General features: G+C 39.8%; 1 protein-coding gene across 1 annotated transcript in view; it reads right to left on the bottom strand.

The window, feature by feature from the left end:
- Positions 1-21190, bottom strand: part of PKHD1 (PKHD1 ciliary IPT domain containing fibrocystin/polyductin) — a 588229-nt gene that overhangs the window by 15055 nt on the left and 551984 nt on the right. Inside the window, exons 65-66 of the mRNA XM_075554069.1 lie at positions 12862-13020; positions 5674-5796 (exon numbers count right to left, since the gene is read on the bottom strand). Of these exons, the coding sequence (XP_075410184.1) occupies positions 5674-5796; positions 12862-13020 (282 nt within the window). The remainder of the gene's footprint in view (positions 1-5673; positions 5797-12861; positions 13021-21190) is intronic.

Raw genomic sequence — 21190 nt, 5'->3', positions numbered from 1 at the left:
GTATATGTGTATGTATTTGTATATGCAATAATAAATAACATTCCCTATGACTTGTATATTTACTTTTAATAAGCAATACATTGCTTACAAGATAAGATAAACAATTTTAAAAAGAGAAAAATCCCTTGGTTTACATTTATGTAGCTCTATAATATTCCATCAATGGTATTTTAGTAAATTGAATTTAACTGAACTCACTAATCCACATGTAAACACTTTGACATGCAGGTTTCTTCTGATTTTTAAAAGTTTCCCCCCAAAAAAACATTTTATTAGGATCTTATCCAGAAATCAATCTTTCCATAATTCAATCTTAGCTTGTGTATTTGCTATAACAGTTTCAAAATATTGTCTTCCTTCTTGTACTCCTTGATATCAGTGCTCCTTTATCACCCCCACCCCACCTCCCCCATCATAGTCCTCAGGAACCCTTATCTGAGTTGTTGTCTCTATGGATTCACCTGTCCTGGGTTTTAAACACTGAAAAATAGAAAAATGTGGAACAGAGAGTCAAGAAGGCTGCCAATAATGACAAAATACAACAGAGATAACCCCAATATAAACAAACAAACAAACACAGAAATATTTTTAAAAAACAAATCAAGCCCAAAGTTGCTCAGAGGGTAGATCAAATGACAAGGTTTTAGATATTCAAGTCAGATTTATCATTTCACTATACTATTGTCATCTCGTTAATACTCTGTCTGATAACTAGGTTATTCTTATCCCTCAATTATTGCTACTGGAGACTTGTTCCCTGTGTAGATCCTACAAGTGTATTTTGGGCTTTCACTGTCATCCATAGTTTTATGCACACCAGAATCTCACAATTTAAGCTCTAATACTATTCCCTCCTTTGCATTTGGATTATATATTTTATAGGCCTTGGATCACAGATGTTGATGTGCTTCTTCCATGTGGGTTTAGTTGATATCTCACTTAGATAGATAATTGCTGGGAAATAATCCTTTAAGACCCCAGGTGCTGTTCTTTCTGATAGCCAGGCACCATCAAATTGCTTCATCGCACTTGGCTATAGCACCCGTATCTTTTGTGTTTCCTTCATGAGGGCAAGTATGGAGCTGAGCCATGTTGTAAGCACTAATTGTTCTCAGATTGGAGCTAGGCTTAAGCGCAAGCCCAGAAGCTATCCCTGTATCTGTGTTTTTGGTTGTTTTTTTTTATCTTACTCTCGTTCACTTTAGAGACATCCTTGTTAATATGTGGTAGAGGATCTTTTGAATCATCTCCATTGCGCATAGGATTTTCTGTTTATAGTGCCATTGATTATCCCACGGTACTAATTTTTAAACCCTATTGAGAGAGCATCAAATGTTAGCTTTACAGAGCATTTGGACTTTATAAAAAAGAAAAGGAACTAGAATTCAGCATGGGTTTCAGCAGTGGTAAATTAAAGAGGCAATGCTCATCCTGAACAGCAAGAGCAGCATCACCCCAGGAAATACACTTAAAATCTCAGCATCAAGTACCATAGCTTTGATATGGGACTGTAAACATGGTAGGCAATTGCTATTTGGTTTAATTTGATAGGTTATTTTTCCAGAACTTGGAATGCTATAAAAAGATATCTATATACATGGGGGTATCCAAAAATAGCTGGAATTGTGCTGGGCAGAGAGAAGCTTTCGTAGTGTGTATGCAGGGCTACCTCCAGGGAACATTTATACCAACTGGAAAGCTTCACATATTTTCTCCAGCATTATTTTTTTGATTTTGTTTCCCATCCAATTATAATTCTTCGTATTTTAAAATGCTGATGGGAATTAATTTATATACTTTGTCTTTGTTTGAGCAGACTTCCCAGCATTCGCTTATTCAGTGTGATGGGAGGCCAGTTACAGATACAGCAGAACCCGGTACTCCACCGCCTCAGTACTCCACATAATCGGACTTTGACACGAAATGTCAAGACAGTTTTGCACTGGTCCTCCAACAAAACATCAGAATCTGACCCAACGCACGTCATTTTGTTTTCAGGCACTCAGCGGCAGTCAGCATTGCTTGTATGTGTTGCTTAAAACTTGCGTGGTTGTGTGCTAAGTGTTTTGCTATAATTTTCTTAGTTTTCGAGGGTTTTTACTATTTTTAGATAAAAAATGGGGGTCTCAAGGAAGAGTTTTTTAAGAGAATCATCATGATAAGGAACTGGTTAACCGTGTCATCGATATTGATGATAATTTAGTCAACCCTTTTAGAAAACAGTTAAAGAAACACCAACAGCAGACCACATTAGAGAGATTTTTTTTGTAAGAGAAATCCAGCCAGCTCCTAGTGCAAAAAGTCAAACAAGGGGAAAAAAAACTCCAGAAAAGCAGCAACCATTTGATTTCATGGAAGGCGAGTCCCCTTGCAAACAATGGCTCTCTCCATCCCTCCTCGCCACATCCGGGTTCACCGATCCAGACCCTCATCCATCTCAAGGGATGGGCCATACTGTAGCTGTTAAAAACTTTTTAAACGTTATGTCTCTTATTTAAATTATATTATTTAACCCTGAACTCATTTACTTTGAAATTTCTGTGTAATGTTTAGTATAAAAATGGCAAGGTTAGGGTAAAAACGTCGCGGTCGAGAAAGGATTCATCTGTTTTCAGTTATTCCTTATGGGAAAAATTGGTTCAGAACTCGACTGCATCACATCTTGATGCTCCCTACAGAATGGATTAGCGTCAAGGCCCAAGGTTCTACTGTAATGTCAGAATTCCTCATAGTGTTTGTCAGGCAACCTCTTAATTCTTATTATTTTACTTTTTTAACTTTTTAAAGGAATAAATTCTGGATTTTCATGCACACTTTTAAATAAGTTTTTCTTGTATAACTTGGACATCATATTTATTAATAAATTCCAAATAGAACTTTGCTTTCAAGGTAATTTTGTAATAATGTCTAGTCGTTAGACTTCGCCCTGCTATCAGCTCATCTTTCTCCCTGCCCCATATATTAGTAGTTCATTCCTTTTTATTGTTCAATAATACTCCATTGCATGAATGTACTACAATATGTGTATCTATTCTTCAATATTTACCAGATTTATTGACATATAATCCATGCACTATATAATTCAATAATTTAAATATATGTTATAAAGGGTTGCTCCATTATCACCACAATCAATTTCACATCACTTTATTCATTCTTGAATTCATCATTATTAGCTCCCCATTTCTTCCTAAACTCTCCTGTCATGACCATAAGAAACCATTAATTTACTCTCTATAGATTTACCTATTCTGAATTTCATATATAGAAAATCATATAGTACCCCCATCACCAACAAAATAAAATAGAAGAACTTCAATCCGAAAGAAAACAGAAAAATAATTAAATCTAGAACAAACTAAAAATGAATCAAAGGGAAAAACAAAAGCGATTGCAATTTAACATATCTCTGCATTAATTTACTTTCTGGTGCACTATGCCTGAGAGCAAGGCTATCTTTTCCCCTGGTCAATGGTCCAAGGGAATTCAATAGAGGTTCAATTCCCAGGGATGCTGTGCTTGTCCCTTGTCTTGATACCACCTTTCCCCTCCCTACTGACCCTGGCGTTCTCATGGGCTTATACTTAAACAACACTAAGTTTGAATGATTATTTTTAACATTTTTAGATTCACAAAATACACCCTATATATGTCAAAGGTTTCTAAAGTGGTAGAGATAAGAAATTTCTGAAGTCCATGTTTATAGTCACATATTAGAGTGTCTAGCCCTTTCGACCAGTTTGTTTGCCATCCCTAGCACAGGAGGCATGGATTTTCGGTCAAAGTTACAATGTGGTGAGTTTACAGTCTCAGTCTACCAGACATGGGTGATGCTTAGTACCATTAACTAAGTAATCTGAGTGCCAAGGTAGTGCTTAGTGAAAGCAAATTGCTGATGTGCGAGACGGAAGAGTCAACCACGGTTTATCAGCAACTGTCAAAAGTTTAAAACCAAAGCGGGGAGAAGGAAACTAAAGTACTGTGGAAACGATGGAATTAAGAACGAATTTATTTAAAGCTAGCAACAATTAGGTATTTTCTAGCTGACAATAATTTCCAAAGAAAAGCAGGAGATGCCTCATTACATGCCTTGGAAACGGTGTTCTTAAGATGCGCACAAAGCTGAGACGATAAGGAAGCAAATCCTGTAGGATCCCCAGGGGAGAATTTGAATAACACATCTTTCTAGTTTTCACTGGCTGTCCTAATAAAATGGCCTCTTTGACGTTCCCATCTCTTCAATCTAAACTCGTTCACAGACACCCTGTCCCTTTGGTCTTCTTCCTGATAATTTATTAATGAGCCACCATATAAAAATGTTCCTTAATAAAACACCCAGGCATTGTGGACTGTTTAATGTAGTTAATTTAAGTGGGCAACTGAGATTCATGTAGATGGCCATATTGGATCAGAGGAGAGATTAGCATCGCTCCAACCCTCTGCTGAAGAATTCAGCTGCCTAGGCTGATCTTCACAGAGCTGGGCTCAGACAAGAGTTTTCAAACACCTGTCTCGAACTTCCATGCAGTCATACAGACAAGAGGGTTCTAGAAAACAAAAATTAAAATAGCAGTAGATGGGAACAAGAAAGAGCCCCAGTGTCTTTCTGTCTGTCTCTGTTCTTCGCATGCATGCCTGCCCCACACCCTCAACCAGTTTTGATGTCAGCGCAGAAGCCAATACTGCTGGCCAATTTGTTGAGAAAAATATAAGACATTTAAAACAATAATTTAATTTCCCCTATGAGGAAAATACAAACCAATAGGCAAACAATCTAACACAGACACACAGAAAATTCAATCAAATTGCGAGAGCCAGAACTATGGGTGGCTATTTGTTGGTTAATCATGCACTTGGAACTAGGAAGGTTGGTATTCCTTTTAAAGAAGAAAACGTCAGGACCACTGGCTTTTACTTAGGGCAAAACCCGAATAGTCTTCGATTGACAACATATGTTTCAAAGGGTTTGGACCCATGGAAAGTACGTAAATATTTTTCATATGTCATCTTCATATTTGGCAGTCATTTGGTGTTCCGACCCACTGGCTTCATGTTTTCTGAGTCATGGGTATAATAAGACCAAAGCATTGGTTTGGGGCAAATGCTTATCTCTTCTCTATTTGGTACCCATGCTAATGACAATTGTACAATAGAGCAAGTAAGATTATCTGGTACAACACACAAAGTAGGCGAATAATACATTTTGCTAAAATATATGACTAAACAGCAAAGCAGAGTTTCACAAAGCCTGCTTATTTCTTGCGGGTCCTATGTTCAATCTCGCTTTCAGAGTCAGAATTTGGCAACTACACCCTGTTCTTTCTCAAATTTAATAATGTTGCCAAACTGGCAGCTTTGCAATAGCTAAAGGAAAGATTATATGCCTATAGTCTATTTTCCCTTTCTCCCTGCATCAAATTCAAATGTTAAACCAATAATCTACTGAGGGGGAAAATACAAATGTCACCTTGACTAATTGGTAATAACTGAGTGGATCGACTGGTTTTGCATATTTCTCTGCTAGGGTATAATTTCCTTGAGAAGAAGGCAGGCGGGATAAGGAAGGGATTGTAAACATATTTGCCGCAGAGATGGACAGCCAGGGGTAGAAGGAGGTGAGGGCTCACCCACAATTGGTGTCTCTGGGAAATCGTCCCCATGGTGTGCACTTACCTTCTTCTTTCAAGGAGGTGTCCTTCTTCTTCTCTATTTGAGACCCCTGGCGGTTGGTTAAGACAGGAATATGATTCCTCTGGTCATTTGTCTGGGACTCAGAAGTCTCTTCAGCTTTTGTTTCTGTGTTAATGAACACACACGCACAAATCAGGTGATTGGCTATTGTGTTTGTTTGTTTGTTTATGACTTGTTTTTTAGAGGAAAAGTACATTTTTATTAGTGGACCCTCTGCATTAAGTGCTTCCTTGTTATCTCTCCCCTAATGATTGCTATAGATACAAGGGAACCCTTCAAAAAGGTTGTGGAAAATGCCGTTATCTTTTAATTCTATTTTTACATGAAATTTTGGAAGCTCCTTTGTGCAAGGAGCCCTGGGGGGTTCATTGAGCTGTTAACCACATAGTCAATGGTTGGAACCCACCAGTTTTCAGGAGAACAATGAAGTTATCAGCTCCCACAGAGATGTCAAATTTCACAGACCCCAACACAGCTCTACTCTGTCCTCTTGAGCCAATATCAGAATTGACTTGATGGCAGTGAGTTTTGTTTTTTCTTTCTATAAGTACAATATAGAATGCATGTAAGATATTTAAAACTTTTACTGTTCATGGCTATTGAGTTGGTTCTGACTCATAGCAACCCGATGTATAACTGAACGAAATACTGTCCAGTCCCATGTCATTCTCATAATTGCCATGTTTGAGCCTTAAGAAATAGCAAATAAAACCCTATGTACCAACCCTCAGCCATAAGATGTAAAACTGTGCTTTCCATTAGCATAGTCATTAAGTAGCTAATGAACACTTGAAATGTGGTCAGTTCAAATTGAAATGGACTTTAAGTCAAAATATATACCTGATTTTTAAGACTTTGTAAAAATAATGTAAACAACGAATGTTTTCATACTGATCATATTGTCCTTTGGGGTCACTGTGAGTTGGAATTGTTACGATTACAATGAATTTGGTTTTAAGTTTCTACTTTATATCTGCCTAAGACTGAATTTTCTTCACTTAGAAATCCCAAACCAAACCTATTGCCAACTAGTCAATTCTGACTCATAGTGACACTATAATAAGACCGGGTAGAAATGAGCCCTAGGGCTTGAAAGGTTGAAATCTTTTATGGATTTCTCTGATGACATGGCTGATAGGTTTTAATCACTTTCTGTTATTAAATCACTACTAGCACTAACCACTGTGCTGGCAGGGCTTCCTTTTCTTCATATAATTCAACCAACATCGAATAGAGTAAATGTAGAAGCTGCTATGAGAAACCAGGTGATATTTATTAAGGCACATATAAAAGACATTTTACAAATACACAAAACTGTAGCAAAAGCCACACTGTTCATTAATTTCCTTTTTTTTGTTGGTGGGTTGGGTTGGATTACAGTCTTGAAAAATAAAAATATATGCCTTACATAAACATATAATGAATGTGTTTTTGCTACTGTAATTTAAGTAACTAAATTTGTCTTCACTGCTAATTTTGAAATATTGATTGATAGATTCCATATAGCCTAAAGCTTTTGGGGATTCTGATGAATTGTTAAGGGTGTGAAGGGGACTTGAGACAAGACTCTTAAAAGGACAAGAAATTACTAATTCTGCACAGTTACCACCTGTCTACCTGTTCACACTACCAGTAGGTTTATAAGTTGAAGGATTTGGGGGAGGTAGAGAGGCAGTTAACTTTTCTGATTCTAAAGTAATGCTTGCAGATTTCAGAAATTTGACAAATACAGAAAGATTAAAAAATAAATAAAAGTGACTACGGTGCATTTTTTCATAAATGGCTTTCTGATTCTTTCACTGTGCATTTTTAAAATATAACTAAGAGTCTGTGCCGAGTCATGAAAAGAAGGAGAGGATGTTTAACACATGGAAATGTGTCTACAGGTAGCTAAGATTGAAAGTGCAAAACGAGGGCATGGAGGTAACCGACATAGCAACAGGTGTGAAGGGTCGATCTCTAAGACCAATGAGACAAAAGGATAAGGCCCCAGCATGGCTAGTAGGTTGATTTAGAAAATGAAGAATGAGTGTTACTCATCTTCCTTTTTCACAAGGTAACATGATATAGAAAAGCTCGAAAAGGCTGCTTACCAAGCAGAAAGCACTACAAAGCCAACAAAAACTAAGTCGCAAGAACGCTAGATGAAAAATAATAACATACTACCAACACCAAAACCGAAAACGTTCTGCTCAACAAACCACAGACAATATCGGGCAGAACCAAGGTGAGATCTTATTCCTTCTCCAAAAGACAAAAGGTGTCTTCGGCTTTCCTTGTGAGTTCTACAGCTCCATCACCAGACAGGAAGAGAAAGAAGTGACTAGAGAGTGTGTGCCTCTGTGGAGGATTCCCTGCCTGCCTGCTCACCAGGAGGCTGGGGCAGAGTCACCATGAGTCAGAATGACCTCAAGGCATTTGGCTTGGTTTCCTTTGAATTAGATGGAGCTTCCTTTCCTCCAGCATCTCTTGGCATTTAAGTACAATTGAAAGAAGCCCAGAGGGATAAGAAACGACCCGATATCCCCCACAGCAGAAACAGAAACTACAAAATATCCTTGTGTGAATATAATGCATAAAGCCATGGGATTAAGAAGGCTTGAACTACGATGGCCTTTGGAGAGCACTTTCTCCAAACTCTCATTTTCCTCGTGCATAGCCTGAAGTCTAGCACGGTGGAATGTCCAACCAAACAAAAGAAAGAGCAGAGTTACCTTTGACCTAACTCAGGATAATGGAGGATTGGATGGAAATTTGAACAGTGGCTGTTCCAGAGCTACCTGACAATAGCAGATTAAAATAAACAACAACAATAACAACAAAATGAGTTCAGTGACACATTCTCACAAACACATCATTCTTTCACTTTAAGAAAGACTTTCCTCCTAGATGTTCCATCCCCTTTGAGCCCTCTCTTCTTTGACTCCTAACAACCTTAGGCTGTCATCCAAAAGGATGCAAACATAGAGACAGGAGTAAAGTCACTGTGGTTGTTATAGATTTGTAGATGTTCATGTCAACTTGAAGATATAGAAAAGTGTAGGTGTGGTTTTCAACCTGTCAGTCAGGTCACAGCCTGATGGTGACTCCTTGTGGGCGTGGCCTTCACATAAAGAGGATCCTGAGACCCTCCTCCTCTCACTCTGCCTTCACCTTCCTGCTGGCAAGCACTCTGGAACCTGCAAGAGCCCTGTGATCTTTCCAGTGCCACTGGATCTACACTCTGCACCCACCTGCCTGGGACCTTTGTGCCTAGTACATCACTGCATGTGGCTGGGTGAGTCTGAAGAGGGACTTATGGACTAGTATCAGACTTGGTTTGATCTGGACTGGGATGTCTGCTTGCTATATAATTACTTCTCGATATAAAGCTCTCTCTTACACATATATGCGTGTCACTGGATCTGTTGTCCCAGCCAACCCGGCCTAACACATTATTGACTCTCCCTCGTTCTTTCTTTCATGGATATTATTCTCTACAACTAGATTGTTACCTTTATGAAAGTGAGGACTCTCCATATCTTCCAGAAAATATCAATAGCACCAAGAACTGAATCACCCCCACAGAGCACTGATGGGTCAAACAGGATTTATATGATCACTGGGAGCCAGAGGCTTATATGACTTATATGACACTTCTCTTGCCTCCACAGGGATGTTCAACAGAATGAGGTCCTCGCCATTTTCCCTCACTCTGGTGATCCTATCAACAAAACAATGGGCAACACCGGGCATGTTACCCTGGTTCCTGATGCGGTGACTGTAGCTCTATGGTATTTGTGGTCCAAAATAATTTGGTTAAAGGGAAAAGAGCAGCCTAGTCTCTTTTCAGCCCCAATGTACCCCAATTAGATCTCTGAGATGATGAGCTCTCTCTATTCTCTCATTCAATGCCTTTCAGAAAATGAATATGATCTATTCTGTTTCACCAGAGTGTGCATTGTTTTACCAGAGAAGGATCCAACTAGGAGAGCTTGTGATCATCTTGTACTATCTGAGTGGGCTAAGTCGCTGTAGGTCTGAGAAGCCCACTTGACCATATCTGTAATTTAAAACTCCCATATTAGCCTCATTAATAATAAAAGGGGGTTCCAGTACCCCAATTCGGGTCCCCCAAAGGAAAGAGTGAACAGATGAGTGTCCTCTTCTCCAGCAAGTGCCCAAATGACAACTAGAGAGCTGCAAGTTCTTCATCACGGATCATCCAGGTGGGAAATAGGAGCTGAAGTTAGGACCGAGTGTTAATTAAGGACCTTGTTAAGAGCTTTTCATTAAATTCTACGTTGGCTTAGGAATTCTGACTGTGCAACAGTTAAGCACCCATATGCTAGCCTAAAAGTCAGCAGTTAGATCCCACCATCTACTCCTTAGAAGAAAGATGTGGCAATCTGCTTCCATAAAGACACGCCACCTTGGAAAACGTATGGGAGAGTCCTGCTCGGTTCTGCAAGGTCACTATACAAGGAATCAGCTCAATGGCAATGGTACAGTTAGAGGACGGGTCTATTACCCACAGTGTTTCTGGGATAATAAACAAAGCAGAATCCATCCCCCAGATACTCAGAACATACCTGTTTGCTGTAATGAAATTGTGAAACACTATTTTGCAATATTAGATGACACTTTTAAGATTCTCAAAGCATTTTACTTGAGAAAATGAATTTAACATCTGCACGCCTCTCTTACACTGCTTCATTTTACAGATGAGGCAACTGGACCAATACACGGTTAAATGGCTCATCCACAGTCATCCAGACCAAGAAGAAAAGCTGGATTTAAACACTGGTGTGATGTAAAAGCCTGGCCCTGTGTCTCCTCCGCTGGTCTATGTTAGCACAAAACTGTTTCATGATGGTCATGATGGTGCCACTGAATTTCCCACTTTTTCATTTAGACATGCACTTCAGAGCATACGGATTTATATAAGGCATTCAATGAAGCTGGCTGTTGAAAGCAGCTGAAAATGTTCAAAATATCATACAGAACGACAAGCTGGAATCATTGTTGCCATTGCATTCTTTGAGGGAATCATTTGAAAAAGCAAAGGCAATCACAACAAAAAAAGCCAAATTACATCCAAAAGCTTCACCTATAAGACAGGCTAAGGGATCATTTTCTTTGCGATGGGTGATTTAACTAAGAAGCCTTTTCCTTTGAACATAAAATCTAAACCTTTTTAAAGTCTTCTCATGTTACCTAAGTAAAATGAAGTACGCTTCCGTTTTTTAAAGACAAGTGGGTGGCAGTTAAGAAACCCTGGTGCTGCGATGGTTAAGTGCTCAGCTGTGAATGAGAAGATTGGCAGCTCTGAACCCATTAGCCGCTCTGCAGGAGAACCTCTAGAGATGTGCTCCCGTAAAGACCCCAGCCTAGGAGAGATTATGGAGCAGTTCAGCCCTGTCCTACAAGGTTTCAATGTGCTGGAATCAGCTCAATGGCACATGACAACAGGTGGCAGGTATTTCTTGGATCTAAGATGGGGCTAAGATAAAACACTGTTGGTCCCTATTATACCCTGCTGAGAGGATGGTGCTGCCAGGCAGGGGTGGTGACTAGTAGCAGCCAGTCTACAGAAGTGGTGTGAAGTCTACTTCCTGTGCTGTCTACTCTTAAGCCTGGCTTAGTGATCCTCCAGCCTGTCCCTTAGTGAGCCTCTCACTGCCTCCAGAGAGTGAGGCTGTGGTTTCCCTCTCACGGACCTTCAGGATGTGAAATGACCATGGCTAGTGAGAACATTCTCAAAGCACCTTCACTTGAGAAATTCACTTTGCCAAGGGTACCTCTGCCTTACAGTGTGTCCAGCAGCCCGGGCTGGTGAGGAAGCTACAATACAGCAAGCATGTTGCTTGTCTCACTTGACACAATTTAGAAATAGCAGAGCAAGAACTAAATGTCAGTTCCAGATTTCATTCCTACCCTGAATTTAAAAAATAAAATGTTTCTCCTGTTGGAAATGTTCTCCAATGCCCAAAAATTGTCACAAGAGAGAACTTTTCCCTATGAAGTTACAATTGTACAGAAGATGCTATCATGTCTGGACTGTTAATCACATGATGGGTAGGCAAGTCAATTCCTTTTCATTGCAGGTTATACTAAATTCGTATAATTTCTTCTGTAAATGTGTCAACAAGATCATGAAACAATGAAGTTAGCCTACTTCCCAGGGTGATAAGGTGGGGACTCAGTGGCAGAAGGAACCATGGAAGTTACCAGGGGCCCCATGAGGCTTTCTTCGACTTTCTTTGTTTCTCCCTGTTTTATACTCACTCCCGCTTATCACATGGGTCTCCTAGTGTCATGAGTGGTTCTTCCACCAATTCAGCAGTTTGGAATATGGAAGCATGCAGGATACAGAAATTTCCATCGCCTTACCATTGCCGTTCGTTTCTCCACTCTAAGCACAAAGTACAATGATATCAAGAAGCCTCCTTCACGCAACCCCTTTCCCTCAGTAGTTCTTCATGTCTGCACCTCAAAAGTTGATCTCCTGCTGCTGGGAAAATATTCCAGGGTATATTTATGTTCTATACTTCTGGAGAAGAAACCCCGAGCTTTCTCTGAAATAGAGGAGGGCATTTCCCCCTATTGTTTACTTACCTTATGTGAGGTGCACTCGGCTAGTGAAACACAGAGTGTCACAATGTGGTATCAAGAACAAAACTGTCTGATTTCTTCAGAGCTATGTGTCCTGGGCAAGTTACTTAACCTTCTGTGCCTTATTTTTCACACTTATAATAGAAGAATACCATTTAGCACTTACCTTAAAGATTATTTTTTACAAGATACAAATAAATTCCTGTACCTCAAATACTTAGAAGCTGGCCCCCTGTGAGAATTTAATAAATATAAGTATACATTATTATTGTTATTCTTACTTAAAATTGGGTAAGTCTTCCTCCTACTCTTAATAAAAACCACTACCATCAAGTCAATTTCTATTTGGAGCAGCTGGTAGCTTTGAAGCACTAACCTTGTCATTAGCAGTCCAACACAACGCTGCCAGAGATCCATTTTGCTTTACTATAGGCATTGAACTATTTAAAGCCATGTGACTTGTATGTTACAGTCGCAGACATTTCTCTTTGGGGAAGAAAATCAATTTATTTGACATGGTGGACTTTTAAATCTATTTTCATTAAAAAAATAATAAAATGAAACAAAACCATGTACTTCTGCTTTTGCTTTTCCTAAACCAGCAGCACACCAGACAGCATAGAGCCAGCCACGAGACCGCCGAGCACAGGGCAGCAGACAGGAGGATGGCCGACCTCTCAGACTGAGTCACAGGCAAAACAGCAAATGACCTGGATCGAGCTGTCAAGTTGACTCCTGGAAAGAAAGAAACAAACAAAGAATAGTAATGTAAGAATTATATGCTAATGTATGAAAGGAACCCTGGCTTAAAAAAGGCATGATGGATTAGACTGCTTGTTGGGCTGCTAACCAAAACTACCAGCAGCTCTGTGGGTGAGATAGTTGAGGTTTATTATGCCAACATGGCCAATGAACGCATGTGGGATTTATTGAGGGGTGGAGAATTAAATGGCTCAACGAGCCTTGTCTTTCTTGTCTCTCTCTCTTTGATCATCAGACCAGTGTGCAGCTGCCTTGCTTGTTCTGTGCCTCAATTTGTAAGCTACAGTGCCTGTGGGACATCTAACCCATGGACTGTGTTGCTGTAATTTGAGGTTCCTTCAAGACCTGTTTTGCCATGCTACTGGTATATACATCTCTTGAGCTGGGGACTGTCAGAACCTCTCGTCATCTGGCTGACTGTTGGTGACCTGACCTGCCTTGCTGTTTGCTGCCTGTGTGTGGATAGCCTGAATTGCTCTGCAGAGGACTACCCTGCAGCCCTCAAGACTTGAAGGACTGTCAGTGAATTAGCTGGCTCATGGAAGTGAGTTGCACTGAGCCATTTGCACTGTTTATAGATTAATTAGCTGTTTATTTCTTATGTTATATAATCATTTATCTATCTAAATATATATAAAATTGTTAGTGTTCTGGTTTTGTTTCTCTAGAGAACCCTGTCTAACATAGTGGGGGAAATAAGAGGCTTTCTCCTCCTGTAAAGATTTAGTCTCAGAAATGACAAGGGCTGTTCTACTCTGCTCAATAAAGTTGCTATGAGTCAGATACCACTCAATGGCTGTGAGATGAAATGAGATAATTTATTAAAAATAGAATACAGAAGATAAAAGTTGTATGAGCCCCCAATAAAATTATTTTTTAATTTATTTTTTAACATTTTATTAGGGGCTCATACAACTCTTATCATAATCCATACATATACATACATCAATTGTATAAAGCACATCCGTACATTCTTTGCCCTAATCATTTTCAAAGCATTTGCTCTCCACTTAAGTCCTTTGCATCAGGTCCTCTTTTTTTCCCCCTCCCTCCCCACTCCTCCCTCCCTCATGAGCCCTTGATAATTTATAGATTGTTATTTTGTCATATATTTCCCTATCCAGAGTCTCCCTTCCCCGCCTTCTCTGCCGTCCGTCTCCCAGGGAGGAGGTCACATGTGTATCCTTGTAATCAGTTCCCCCTTTACAACCCACTCACCCTCTACTCTCCCAGTATCACCCCGGATGATACCTTCAGGACCAGGAGTGTGAGGGGCAATACAGGGAGAATAAAATTAGTTTTTAAAGAAGATAAGTTTAGAATTACTCTTATTGCTACAGTAGGCTGTCACTTCCAAGACATTCATACCCCAAAACAAACTCAATGCCATCAAGTCGATGTCAACTCATAGTGATACTATAGGACAGCATAGAGCTGCCCCTGTGAGTTTCCAAGACTGTAACTGTTTATGGAAGTAGAAATTCCTGACTTTATCCCTTGGAGCAGCTGATGGTTTCAAACTGCCAACCTCATGGATTTCAGCCCAAAGCATTACCTCTAGACCAGCAGAGCTCTGGTTTCACAGTCATATGGACTCAATATGAACGGCCTCCCAGGGTTTTCTAGTTTGTAATCTACAGGAGTGGACCGCTGCTTGCATGGTTCTCTCACTGCCTGCCACCCAGGCAATGCTGACTAAAAGAGACCCTGTGGGACACAGTAGAACTGTCCCTGTGGATTTCTGGGACAGGAACTTTTTACTGGAGTCAAAAACCAAGTCTTCCTCCCAGGGAGCAGCAGGTGGGTTTGAACGGCTGACTTTGTGGTGAGCAGCACAATGTGCAATCACTAGGCTCCCAGGGCTTGAGCAGTTGTTGGGCTCAAATTGCCAATCTTTTGGGTTGCTGCTAAGTCTTGAACCATTGAAGCATGAGGGTTCCTAGTGTTTAGAATAGTGTCTGGCATATAACAGGTGTGCAGCAAATATTTACTAAATTAAATTATTAGATCAATGAATCAACAAACCCAAGGTTTGTATTTCTGGAGAACAAGATTTTAACAAAACCTATAATCACTCTTCCAAAAGTTGTCTATTATGGAAAGAAGATTTTTCTCATTTTCTACTTTTATTCAGGTCAGGACTAACTTCATGAACTACTTTGTCCACCAATCTAAAATTGTCCCTTATTTCTTACATTTCATTAACTAGAACAGAAATGTTCTCTGCCTCAGAGTGGATAGACCTGCATGCTGTGAAACATGCATCCTATTCAAAACAGGGAGACCGTGCTTTATTCTGCAGTGATTATCTTCTGCTGAACTGGCAGCTTAGTTCAAAGTCACAGTCAGATCTTTAATCCCTTTTCTGCTAACTGACCCAGTCCCACAGAATTATAACTACTTCCACTAGAAATGTATCTCGCAAGGGTATACCTGACACTTGGGCCCCATTTGCTTGCCTACTGTCAATTTCTTTTCAGGATCATCTGAGTGAGCCCAATCTAGCCCAGACACAAAGGAATAGATTTCACTAGCTTCATAGAAAACCAAACCAAATTTATCAAGTACGTTCCAACTCCCAGCGACCGTATGGGACAGTGTATGACCATGCCTGTGGCTTGAAAATACTGCAGCTCTTTATAGTAATAGAAAGCCTCATCTCTTTCCGATGGAGCAGCTGATGATTTTGAACTTCTTATCTTTCAGTTAGCAGCCCAACAGATAATCTACTATAATACTAGGCCTCCTTCGTTTCATAGAAGGAAACAAAGACGTCCTCATTCTTTTACTAATTTTTAAATGATTGCTTAGGATAAGCCTTAGTTGTGGATAGGCAACTGTCCCCATCTTTTAAATAATTCCAAGGTAGTAACTCATGTAAGTTAGATAGATGATAGATAGATACATACATACATACATATACAAATGTTTTTATACAGATCAGAATGTGAGATACATCAGCATGATAATACAAATCCTGAGCCTTTGAAGGTGATTTTTTCATTTATCTGGCCAGAAAAAGCGCTTCTCAGAAAAGGAAGTGTCCACACAGAACTGCAAAGGCCAAGAATATGGCATAAATAAAGATGCAAAAGAGAAATTATCCATTCACATTCAGAAAATTGATACTGAGAATTCACTAGAATTAATGGTGGTAAGCAATTGAGGCAGATTTGAGTGAGCATTAAATGTCAAACTAAAGACCCTGGTGATACATAGTCTGTGCGCAATGATATGTCCTAGAAAAGATGTGGTTTGTTTGTTATCTGTTTGCTGGTTAAGCAGGGATGTGATCTGAGCCATACAAGTTACAGAAGAGAAAGCCATAGAAGTTCCAAGATAGATGGAAACCAGAGAGACCAGTTTGTACTCAGAGAAATAGTCTATGCCTTAGGGTAGAAAGGGGGCCCTGGTGGTATTGGCTATGCATTCGACTGGCAAACACAGTTGGTAGTTCAAACCTACCAGCTGCTCCCTGGGAAAATGATGGAGTTTTCTGCTCTGATAAAGATTGGAAACCCTACATAGAACTTCTATGAGTCAGACTTGATTCGTTGGCCCTGGTGTTTGGGGGTTTGGTTTTAGAGTGGAGAGCTTTGGCTTTCAAACATGTTTACGAACTGAATTTTTTTTTAAAGTGCTACCTTAAAAAGTAAGGATACACTTTGAGGACTAAGGTGCACTTGACTTAAGTGGACGTAAGCCATGCTCTTCTCTCTTGCCTCATATGCACGTGCAAGTGGGACGCTGGATACGTAAGACTGGAGGAGAATTGATAAATTTGAATTGTAGGTCTGGACAAGAATATTGAAAGTATGGATTGCTAAAGGCCAAAGAAGTCTGTCTTGGAAGAAGTACAGTCAGAGTGCTCCTTAGAGGAAAGTATGCCAAGATTTCATCTTGCATACTTTGAACATATTGTCAGGAGAGACAAGTCCCTGGAGAAGGACATCATCTTTGATAAAGTGGAAGGGCAGCTAAAAAGAGGGACACTGTCTATGAGATGGATTGACAGAATGACTGCAACAAGGGCACACAACAATAACAACAACACATAATCTCAATATATTCACTCATTCAGAAGTAAATGCTTATTTGTGCTCAGGGTGCTCCAGATACTTCTACACCTTAAAGAAACTCCCCTGAACCAGACAAAAGAAGTTCTTCATTTGGGAACTTATGTTCTCAGGGGTAACATAGCACATAGGAAAGTGACAATCCAGTAAATACCTGGATATCATAACTCTGGGTGGGAGACCCTGGGTGGCAAAAGGGTTACCAAACTTGGAGGTTCTGGTCCACAGAGAGGTACCTGAGAAGAGAGGTCTGGAAATACACTTGTGAAAAGTCAGCATTGAAAACCCTAGGGAGGACCATTTCACTGACACACAGACTTCACCACGGGATAGAGTCGCCTCCACAGGAGGTGTTTATAACTCCAGGCATTGACAAGTGCCCAAAAGAAGACTAAAAATGGATCAGGTGGCAGAGAATGATTGGAGGTGGAGATGAAACTAGTGATGATATTTTAGACTGAGTGATCCAGATAAGTCCTTTCTGAGGCCACATTTAAGGAGAGGCTTGAATAAATTGATGAGTGGAAAATGTAAATTGTTGGATGAAAGAATATTGCAAGCAAGGAAACAGCAAAGACAAGTCCACTGAGTTTCTGTACCGAGTGAAGGAGGAGCTATCCTGTCTGTACTGGTTGGGGGTGAAGCTCTCTCTAGCACTCTCAAACTCATCTAACTTCAGTAGTCCCTGAGGTCATGAGAACTCCACAATTCTGGAAAATGGTAAGAAACCTAAAGCCGACACCATGGTAATATAGTGATGGAGAAGAGGGTTGGGGTGGAAGAGCTGAATAGGTAATCAGCGGGGCACACATTTTAAAGGCCATATCTTAGGCTCCTGTATGGATCCCACTAGGTGAACTAGACTCTACTTGTAGCTTGAGGACTTAAGGCTGAAAATTAGAGGGTGTATCAAGAAGCAGAAGACAGCTACATCAAAAGTATTGAACTGTCAGTGGATTAACATTTAATTACTATTCCAATGTCCTACTTGGCGTACTAAGCTATGTATTATCCTGGCAAACTTGTGACTGACATTGTCAATGAATATTATTGTAAGTTTCCCTACCCACCAACTCCCATTGTTCATGTAAATAGCTTCCGTGCATGTGAGGATTTATTCTGTACAAGTGAATAGTACAGGTATTAAGATATGTAGCTATCCTACACTCCCTCTCTCAATAGTGTTGTAAAAACTAGTACCACAGGGTAATCAATGACATTATAAACAGAAGGTCCTGATGCCTTGGGGAGATGATTGATCAGATTCTCTACCAAGTAAATCATCATCAACAACAACAAGCCTAGATTCAGGAGTGGATTGAGGGTTCACACTTAGTGTTAGCTTCAATCTAAGAACAATTATTTCTGATGATAGGGCCCAGCTTGATACTTGCCCTCATGAAAGAAACACAGAAGATATGGGTACTATAGCAAAGTGTGCTGAAGAAATTAGATAGTCTGGGGCCATCTGACAGAATAGTGTCTGGGATCTTAAAGGCTAGTTTCCAAAGAAGCAGCCATCTAACAGATGTCAACTAAGCTCACGTGGAAGAAAGGTACCAATATCCATGATCCAAGGATTGCAAATTATATAATCCAAATTTGAAGGAGGGAATAGTATAGGAGCTTGAATTGTGGAATTCTTGCGTGTTCAAGGCTGTGGATGACAATGGAAGGCCAAAATACATTTTCAGGATATCCACAGGGAATAAGCCTCAGGTGATTAAGAATAACCTGATGATCAGACAGAGTGTATTGGAAATGATCAATCTGACTTGAAAAGTTAAAACATTGTCACTTGATCTCCCTTCTGATACACTTTTGGCTTGATTTGCTTTTTAATATATTCTGTGTTGGTTCTTGTTTGTTGAAAATATATTGGGATTTATCTCTGCTATATTTTTGTCATTGTTGGTAGCCTTCTTGAATCTTTGTTATGTGTTTTTCTGTGTTTCTCGGTATTTAAAACCTAGGATAGGTGAATCTATTGAGACAAGAACTAGAATAAAGATACCTGGGGGTCCCTATGGGGAAGGTGGAGGGTAAGGGGGAGCAAATATCCAGGATTATAAGAAGGGAAAACTCTTTTGAAATTGATTATGGTAGCAGTTTACAATACTGCTTGATGTGATTGAACTATGAAATGTTTTGATGTCTAGATTAGCTCCTTAAAAAAATCATTCAAAAAATAAAAAAGCAATGAAGGAAATGTTCTAAAGTTGAATGTGGTGCTGACTGTGTAATTCTTCTTGATGTGATCTAACTGCTTGATGTGATCTAACTATTTGATGTGATCTAACTGCTTGATGTGATGTAACTGCTTGATGTGATCTAACTGCTTGATGTGATCTAACTTCTTGATGTGATCTAACTAACTATTTGATGTGATCTAACTATTTGATGTGATCTAACTTCTTGATGTGATCTAACTTCTTGATGTTCTAACCATTGAACTGAAGGATAAGTGAAATACATGCCAATAGCATTGTTTTAAAAAAAGTCAATTGTGCAAACTTGCAGAGATCCTTATCTCTTGGCAGTGTCTTGGGTAGTGCATAATATGAAGCTGGGTAACAAATTTATAGAGCTGGGTAACAAATGGTGAGGGAGCTCTATTCATTAGCATATAAACATGATCTATATGGATTCCTATAGTGGGCTGAAGGGTAAGGGGAGTCCAATTCCAAAACCCTGAGGCCTGTGAATGAAACCTAATTTCATAAAAAAGGTCTACATAGATTTTTAAAGTTAAGGATCCTGAGATTTGATCATGAATAACCTGTGAAGACCCTAATCCACTAGGACTTGTCATTTTAAGGGACAGAAGAGAAGAGGCAGTCATAAAGGAGAAGATGATATGAAGACTAGACACAGGAGTGATATCATAACTCAAGGAATCTACCCAAGAACAGATTCTGCCTTAAAACTGAAGAGGAAGCATGGCTTGCTGGATTTTGGGTTTCTGGTCTCTGGAACAGAGAATACATTTCTGTTGTTTAGCCAGCAGTTTGTGCCACTTTGTTATGGAAGCCATACGAAATAAACACAGATTTTTATATCTTAAAGCTGAGGTTCCTGGATTGGTCCTGGGTTTTCTGGAATTAGTTCTTTAATAGGATTACATTTTAAGGAATTAGTGACTATTATCCGGAGTACAGTGAGCACTGGTAGTCTATTACATAAAGTGGCTGTTGGTCCAACCCGTAAAGACCCCATGTTCAATGAAACACAAACTGCCCAGACCTGGGCCATCCTCACAGTTGTTCCTATGCCAGAATCCATTGTTGCAGTATCCATCTGTCTCCTTCAGGGCCTTCCTCTTTGTCACCTCCTATCCACTTTACCAAGCACGATGCCCTCCTCCAGGGACTGTCTCTTCTGACAATATGTCCAAAAATTGCAAAGTCGCAATGTGAGTCAGCAAATTTTGGTGTGATTTATTAACTTCACATTCAATTTTTATTTTATACACACACTATATTCAGACACAGGTTCCCAAACTTATTTGGCCTATCACCTCCCACGCCTCATTTGCAGAACACAAAATCAGAAGCAAGCTCAGTGCCCCTGCTGATAATGAAAATGTTTGCACTGAAGCCCATACTCCAGGAAGAAGTGCAGGTATCTGAGGTTGCAGCTCCTTCAAATCATTCTAGCACCTGTCCAACCCCCTAACCCCTATAGTATCACTACCCCTGTAGTATCACTCACTTGGAGAAATACTGCTCTACAATATTGGGGAGAAAAAGATAACGTGAAAATCGTTGCCTTCTCCTTGCTTGATCCCAGATGAATGAAAAAAAAAAATGGTCATGGTTGCCACACCCATTGTCGGGAAACCCATTGGAAAGAACGCATTCTATCGGCTGGCCTAAACACGAGGAAAGCTAGATTCTTAAATAATCCAAGCTGTGGAAAATCATGGAGTTGGAAAAAAGGAATTGCTCTCATGTATCTGGAAGGGGTCACAGAAGTGCACGGCTCTTATGTTTACATCCGCCATTCTTATGCTTTTAAGTTTAAACGGTTTCAAATCACGTTCTAACAGAGCTTAATCTCACTGGAAA

This window comes from Tenrec ecaudatus, chromosome 7, assembly GCF_050624435.1.
Source record: "Tenrec ecaudatus isolate mTenEca1 chromosome 7, mTenEca1.hap1, whole genome shotgun sequence".
NCBI lineage: Eukaryota > Metazoa > Chordata > Mammalia > Afrosoricida > Tenrecidae > Tenrec > Tenrec ecaudatus.
This window is presented reverse-complemented; position numbering and strand designations above follow the sequence as displayed.